Raw genomic sequence first — 8,559 nt, forward strand, 5'->3', positions numbered from 1 at the left:
ACTGTTCTGAAATAAAATATATTTTAAAGTTGTGCTTACAACAGAAAGACTAACTTTCCAATATAAAATTTTAAAATGTTTTATGGGGATTTTTAATAAGGTTTTAGTATGAGTACATCTTTCATTAATACATTGATGTCCCCAAACCACCCCAAATTTTCCCTACTGTGCAACATAGATGACACTAGTACCATTATTAAACACACAATACTATAATTTCTGTGTGTAATTATTGTAAATATTGAGGAGTATTAAATATTACAAGCATTAATTTGAAAGTTGACACAAATCATGAATAACTTACATTAAAGTAATTTACATTCCATAGGAAGATTTTAGTATGTTCAAATTAGATAGCTAAAAAGTGCCTTTACTATGTTTGCCTTCTATGTTTACTATGTTTGCCTTCTATTTTGCTTTTCTCTTCAAAAACACAACATTTTATGGATATTTTATTGTGATAAATGTAGATGAGGATAAATTTTATAAGCACTTGAAAACTGCAATAATAAAATTTGACATAAGAACCTGATGTTTATGAACCTATATAGACTGCAAAATATAAAAACTTCAAATCGTCAAATGTACAGAAGGCAAAATCATTTACTATTTGTCACCTATAGAACACTCAATTTAACAAGCCGAATAACATTATTTTCATCTGTCTACAAAATACAAATCAACATAGATTATGTGGTGAGACATAATGTTGGTGGATCAATTTTAAAGAATTTAAAATCATACACAATATGTTCTCTAATTGAAGTATAAATAAAGTAAAAATCAATGACAGAATAATAGTAGGGAGTCTCTGGTATTAAAGATACTCAGAAATACCCCTCAGATCAAAAATAAACTCAAATTCCAAAGGAATACAGTGAATGAAAACGAAAATGCAGCATATCAAAACTTGTTGGATAGAGCTAAAGTAGGATTAGGAATACACCCACACACCCCCACACACCCACACACACACCCACACACCCACACACCCACACACACACCCTAGGGATTGAACCCAAGGTTTCACATATTCTAGGCAAGTTCTCTACCACTGAGCTACAACCACAGTCCCAAGAAGGAGAAGGAAATTTGTACTTTAAATATATATGTATATATATATATATGAAAGAAAAAAATCTGAAACAAGTAATAATCAGAAGGTATAACCAGCAAGACTTGGAAACTCAGAAGAAAGGATCAGTTAAAGATTCATCAAAAGAATATACACAGAAATAAATTGTATTTTAAAATTTTAGAGCAAAATGTTTTTTAACACATGAACTGTGACTTGATAAGTGACAAGTAGTAGGTCAATGTCAAATGACCTAACCTTATCATAGGTAAAGTCCTAAAAAAGAGAAAATGTATTTGAAGGAATATGTGAAATATTTCCTTTTTTGATTAAAAGTATCAGTGGTCTCCAAGAAGGAATATAAAAGTAAGTCATACATAGGTTCATCACATCGAAAAAAAGTATAAAGGACCAATGTTAAAATTAGAGACAAAAAGTCATATTGTACCATTATACACAAATGAACAAGGTAATGATGGCTGACTTCTTTCAGAAACTGTGGTGTTGATGCACAAAAGAAAAGCATATTGAAAGTAAGGGAAAGCAGTGCCAATACAGAATCTTGTATTAAGTGAAGACACCCTGCAAAACCAGCTAAAACAATGACCTTTCCTGCTAATCAAAAGCAGACACATGACCAGAGAACTACATTATGCTCAAGAAAAAAACACATTATATGGAAATTCAAAACTCCAGGAAGAAATGGAGAGCGCTAGAATATGTAATCACATAATATTTTCCTTTTGAAATTCTTGAAATATAATTGACTACTTAAATCCAAAAAGTAAAGAATGCTTTGCAAATTTTAAATCATACATGGTAGGAAAGTATATAGCAATTAAATAAAAAATCAATATAAATAAAATTATACCTTTTAATGTTCTTATATATCCAGTAATTTTACTTTAATTTAAAATAAAGTTTAACAATATATTTTAGACAAAATGTACTTAATTTCTATTTATTATGTTACTTATTAACTAGTCACAATATTATTTTATTATAATCTCAGAGACTAAAAAAAAAAAAAAAAAACTATTAACAATAGTCACAGCAGGTGCCATTTTATAGCCAAAAGTGTTCTGGTATCTAGCTCAGGTTGAAACCATCTGGGAGTCCCCATTGTATCCTAATAAAGGTAAATATATGAATAATTTTAAAAGTCAGCTCTTCTTGAATCCATAGGAGAAATGAGGTCAGAAAGCACACTACTACTTCAAAACTGGAAAGAGTAACAGAGACGGAATCATAAGCTACTGGAGCAAAAACCCAGGGGTGGTAGAAAGCTCTATGTTAAGTGGTGCTGGTGCAGAAAAGCATCTACTGTTAACTGGCAAACATTGGGAGGCTCAGAGTAGACAAGAGATTAATGTCAGGGGCATCTCATGTGAGTTTTACCTGCTGGAACTCTATGCGGTTCCCACAGTGAGCATTTGCAGAAATTCTCTTGTCCTTCTATCAAAAGATCAGATAAAAGAACCAGTTTGAAATACTAAAGTCCATTCTATCTTAAAAGGTGTGCCTTTAGGAAAACACTAGCTAACTGTCTAACTTGCTGGGATGTTATCAGAGCCAACTGGTCTAGAGTTGAAAAAATCCAACTCCAGTCCCCTCAGCCATCCTGTCCAACCTCAGAACGGGGGGACTATGAAGCACTTGTGAATCACAGTCCAGCAAACAGGCTCACTGCTACACTGAGACCTACCATGAGACTATAGTACGCTTCTCCTACTGACAACTTAACCCACAGTGCTAAAGAGCTATTTATATGGCTACAGAAAAACATTTACACAATATAATAAAAAATAAAAACAAAGAACACAGTTTAAAAGACAATGTAGACAATAGAACTAGAAACAGATTGGCAGGGCTGTTAGTATTTTCAGACCAGGAATTAAACAAATATGATTGATATGCCAAGGACTTCTAGCCATTCAAACCTCTTAGAACAAATACCCAAGACTAGGTGGATCAAATATTTATTTCTCACAGTTCTGGAGACTAGGAAGTTCATTATTAAGGTGTCAGTTGATTTGACTGTTGGGAAGGGCCCCTTGCTGATTTTCAGGTGTCCATCCTCTTGCCAGGTTCTCTATGGCAGAGAGCAGAGAGGGAGGGAATAAGGCCCTTGTCTCTTGTTATCATGGCACCAATTAATTCCACGCATGAGGACTCTTCCTTTACTAATTGAATTACCTCCTTAAGCCTCCATCTCCTAATGGCATCTCAGCTGAGGTTAGGATTTCAACATGTGAGCTGTGAATTCATGACATGAAAACCTTGCTGTGGACTGAAAGTACAAGAAAGTACAAGATGGGGAATGTAAGCAGGAATTGGCAGGCCCCATATCTAGGTCCATGAAATTTTTCTTGAATCCTGGGCCTTGTTCCTCTACCAATGAGATGACCCGATAGCCTCAGTGCCTAGGAGACTGAGTCTCCAGGTGAGCTTGTGAGTCTGTGGTGACTGGCTTGGAGCCTGGGTCTATAGGGGTGATACTGGAATTTCAGTTCATGGGAAATATCCTGGCCTTGGGGTCTGCTGGAGTAAACTTGGACCATTAAGGCTAACCTGCATGTTGGGTATGTGGATGCTGATCAGGAAGCTAGTGCCCTTGGGGGAAAAGCTGGAACCTGGCTCAACAAGAATGGTTCAGAGGCCTGACACTGGGGGAGCTGGTCTAGCAATGGGGACTACTAGGAAAAGACTGGTCCCTTAATTTGCTTTTGGTGTGACTGAAGGGGCTGGCCTTCAGTGTGAGGCCATGGTGACTAGCATGATGCTTATTGGACATGGAGCCTGTATCACAGCACCAGTCTGTGTCTGAGGTCAGGGGGGCTATCCTGGAACAGAAATGGGCCCAGAACCTGGGATCAAAGGATCCTGTTTGGCATGAGGGAGGGCTTGGCAGTTCAGTCTATGGGTACCATTCTGGAGTCTGTGTCTGCAGGATTTGTCCTGGACTCTGATTTAGTGGTGCTGGCCTGATGAATAGGGTCACAGCAGCTAGCCTGGTGCTGGAGTGGGCTGAATCCTGGTCCTGTGGGACAGGCTTGGATCTGGGGCTACAGAATCTAGCCTGACAGTAGGGTAGACTTGGAAGTTCAGTCCATGGCTGCCAGCTTGGAGCTTATATCTGAAGGGTTTACATGGAGACTGAGTTTGTGGGTACCAGCCTGAACTAGGGTTCTGGGACCAATCTAGTGCTTGGGGCTAAGATCAGTCATTTGGTGGGATTGGTCTAGAGCAGAGGGCTACTAGAGTTAGGCTACTGGAGAGTCAGGCCCCCAGATCTTCCAGGCAGGCCTAGAGTCTGGGCCTCTGGTACCATGGTGAGCAAGAAGCTCAGTCCACAGGTACAGGGACTAGAATATGGTGCTCTAAGAGTCTGCACAGCACTATATTTAACTGAGGCAGGCCCTGCTTAGCAGTCTAGGGCAAAGTGTAGTGCTTCCTTCTCTCTTCCTTCCTGTCAGGGAGAGTATCTCTCTTCATGACTGGGGTGGGAAAAAGGGTGACACGCATAAAGTAAAACTGTTCTTCCTGCCTTTTTCAATTCATCTTTGCTAATGTCTGTGTTACACATTCAGGTGCTATAAACACTTACTTAGTTACTTTAACTCTTATGTAAGGATTTTTGTACATTGACAGTTGTTCAAATTGATATTTCTATGGGAGGAGGAATGACAGAAGTTTGTATTTCATCCATTTGATGATGACATTACCTCAATTTGAAACTTCTGGTTAATAAAAATTTCACCTACAGGTTATTAAGGATAGCTTACAATAACTTCCATCATTTACAGTGTGAGTAGGGAAACTACATTGTGTCACGCTATTTTCAAATCTTAATTTGTTACAGATCTAAAATATACAACAGATACACTTTTGCACATTATTTTTTTTAATTGCAATGGAAACCTCAGAAAAGAAGTTCTTCATTCTCTGTATCTATAACAGATGTCTCAGTTGAGATACCCATATCCTAACACAGGGCACAACAGCTGAATCATGTAGTGTTTCTAATTTGCTTCAAGATCAGTAGCATAATGTTCCTTTTGTCTTGGGTTATGAAGGACAAAATAACTTTTAGAATATCAGAGCTGGGAAGGACCTAGGGATCATCTGGTTCACTTCACTTGTGTACAGTCTCAGAAATGTAAAGCAACAGAAAGAAAGTGGCCAGGGTTCTTCTCTCTCCAAGGCTTGCTACTGTGGGTGACACACCTCTGCACCTGATGTTTCCTGACATTGATTCAGTGAAGAGAGCAAGATCAGGCAAGTGGCTCCAAAACCAGAGGCTTCAATTCTTTTCAAATAATTTTTTGGGGACCCACACTTTCCTCATGGCATTCTTCATGTCTGTGTTTCTCAGTGTGTAGATGAGAGGGTTGAACAAGGGAGCAATCATGGTGTAAAACAGAGCAAACACTTTGTCATCACTGTCAGAATCGGCCATAGGGACATAGGTGAAGATGAGGGGCAAGAAGAACATGAACACAACAGTGATGTGTGAGGCACAGGTGGAGAGGGCTTTGCGGCGGCCCTCTGATGAGCGAGTCCTCAAAGTGAACAGGATGATGATGTAAGAAATTACCAAGGCAACAAAGGTCAAAATGGACAACACCCCTGTGGTGGTGACAATTATAATTTTCAAGAGCCTCGTGTCCATGCAGGCCAACTTCAACATGGGGAAGACGTCACAGAAATAGTGGTCTATCTGATTGGGGCCACAGAAAGGAAGTTGAATGATAATTAATACCTGCATCAGTGAATGGGCAAAGGCTCCAATAACCGAAGCCATCACAAGAATATAGCACACCCGTCTGCTCATGATGACCAGATAGTGAAGGGGTCTACAGATGGCTACGTAGCGATCATAGGCCATGGCCACCAAGATAAAGATCTCAGTGGCTCCAAAGAAGTGGGCACAAAACATCTGGGACATGCAGCCACTGAAGGAAATGGTCTTCCACTGAACCAATAAGTCTATGATCAGTTTGGGGGCCACTGTGGAAGTAAAGCAGACATCCATGAAGGACAGGTAGCTGAGGAAAAAATACATGGGTTGCTCACCAAGGTGGCTTCCCCTGATGGTGAGAAGAACAGCCAGGTTTCCTGAAAGAATTGCAAGGTAGCAAAGTGAAAATATCACAGAGCAGGTAGCCTTCGCATCCTCATTACTAAACAGTCCCAGGAGAATAAATTCAGTAATGTTTTCATATTCCATTGTTTCCATGGGTTTGATTATTTAAAGGGAGAGGTTAATACACCTGAAACACTAGACCAGTGGAAATCATGGATTTATATTCAAAACCATGTGTTTGTTTAGTAAATGCATATATTGATTGTTTATTATGAATCATCTAGAAAAATCGGCACTAGGGGTAGAGTGATGGATAATATACATAGAAAACTTACAAATAGAATGCACTTCATGAGGGCAGACACACTGTCACAATAATAGCACATAAAATAAATTAATTGTGATTGCAATTAATTTCAAACCCTCACTCTTACCATGAACATCAGGGTGAATACTTTAAACACACAACACAGTTTTCCAGTTTAATTTTAAGGTAACATTTGAGTATTACAGTTTAATAGTCGCTTTGAAATCTCCAGGGAGTTTTAAAGTCAAGAAGTTGTCTATTCTTCAAAGGCAGAATGGATATTCAGTTCTTTTATACTGATAAATTAAAACTTTTATCATGTCTAGTTACACTATTCTTCAGTTAACACATTATGTCAAATATTAAACTTCTGGATAACAATCTCATAAAGTGCTTTTATGAATTAAAATGATAAAAAACAACATTTTTTTCTTTCTTTCTTTCTTTTTTTTTTTTTTTTAAGTGGGAGAGGAAGAGAAACAAGCCAATATTCAGAGAAGAGGGTTAATCTCTTGTATGGGCCTCCAAAATTGCTATTGCTTCCTAGACTTTACCTTATTTCCAAGTTCATTTTATAGTCTCACCCAGGACTTCTCAAGTTCTCACCATGTTTGTCCTGTTGTCAGATTTTCTAGATTTTCTTTTTGCAATAGCTCACTTGCAGAGAAACTTACATTCAGAGATTTTTCTTCATTTCATTTGTTTCAGTACCTTGCATCATCTCTGAATTTAATCACATTTTTTTTATTCACCAGGCTCACTATATGTTCATTGTCAAATCTGGAATGTGTCAGTAAATAAAAAGAAAGAAAGAAAGAAAGAAATATTTATTTGATGAAAATTATCACACTACATTTCTTATTTCCTTTCTGCAACCTGGAGTAAACTTGACAAGACTTGACATTCTATGGACATGTGATTCAAAGCCCATTTAAGAACCTTAACAGGTTTTGGTTTAATGTTTTTCTTTTCTTTTTTTCTTTTTCTTTTTTTTTTTTTTTTTTTGGTGGAGTGGCACATCTTTAGAAGTGTTGCAAAAGTGCAATTGCAATGGACCTGCATTTTTTGAGTAAAAGCTTGAAAATTGTTAAATCTATACCATCCCTGAAAATGGAAAATTATCCTTGAACATGGAATTTTATTGGAAATATAAAAATATGAAAACCAGTAAATATATTTGTGGTTTATGGTGACGAAAGAATGTAGTAAAAAAAAGTTAGTTTGTCCCAAATTAACTGATACAGTCAATAATTAACCAGAATTGTGACAAATGTTTTTAGTAAAATTTGAAAAGTGTATTTCCAAAATTCAGCACTAGTCAATATTCAGCATAGATTAAGACATCTTTTTGAAAATTGAAGTATATGAAAAAAGTGTGACAAGTATAAAGAAGAGTTATTAAATATAGATGACAGAATTCAAACACAGGCAATAAACACTTAAATACATTAGATTTAATCTATGTTTAAAGTAACATTTCAAAATACTGGATTGCTCTGTAACTAATATTTAACAAGAAAATTTGTAATAAAATATATAGTACTCCTAAATATAATATATGACAGAATTCCATATGAAGAAATTATTTTAAAAAGTAAAAAAATGGTCTTGAACTTTTATTTCATTATATATTATATTCCCTGTTTGAAATCACAGTAGTCTTTACAACAAAAAATCTGTTTTTGACACCACTTTAAATGAGCCAGAGTCTATCCTGTTTTGGAGCCATTCTAATATGAAGTAAGGTGGGGGCAGGGATCTTCACAAATAACATAATACCACATTAAATCTGAGACATGAATCAAAGAAAGGCTAAGAGAGCTCTTAACTTTCTGTTTGTGGAAAAAGTGCCAGAATACTTCTATATTTTATAGTGTCACCTTAAACAGCTCAGGCTCTCTGTATTATCTTCCAAAAATGCATTTGAATTCCAATTCCAGTATGAAGAATAATGCAAAATTTTATGTATAACTTTTTATAACAGGTTATTTTATCCAGCTATAAAACATCAAATAACAGGAATAAATGCCAACCAAATTTGCCATTTTTATACAAATCTGAAACTTTTGCAACACATAATTTTAGTTTGGA

General features: G+C 36.5%; 1 protein-coding gene across 1 annotated transcript; it reads right to left on the reverse strand.

The window, feature by feature from the left end:
* Positions 1-5,378: 5,378 nt before the first annotated feature.
* Positions 5,379-6,305, reverse strand: LOC143390295 (olfactory receptor 4P4-like). Its single transcript, XM_076842761.1, has one exon. It carries the CDS (start codon positions 6,303-6,305, stop codon positions 5,379-5,381), a length of 927 nt encoding a protein of 308 aa, XP_076698876.1.
* Between the last annotated feature and the right edge of the window lie 2,254 nt (positions 6,306-8,559).

This window comes from Callospermophilus lateralis, chromosome 2, assembly GCF_048772815.1.
Source record: "Callospermophilus lateralis isolate mCalLat2 chromosome 2, mCalLat2.hap1, whole genome shotgun sequence".
Classification (NCBI taxonomy): Eukaryota; Metazoa; Chordata; class Mammalia; order Rodentia; family Sciuridae; genus Callospermophilus; species Callospermophilus lateralis.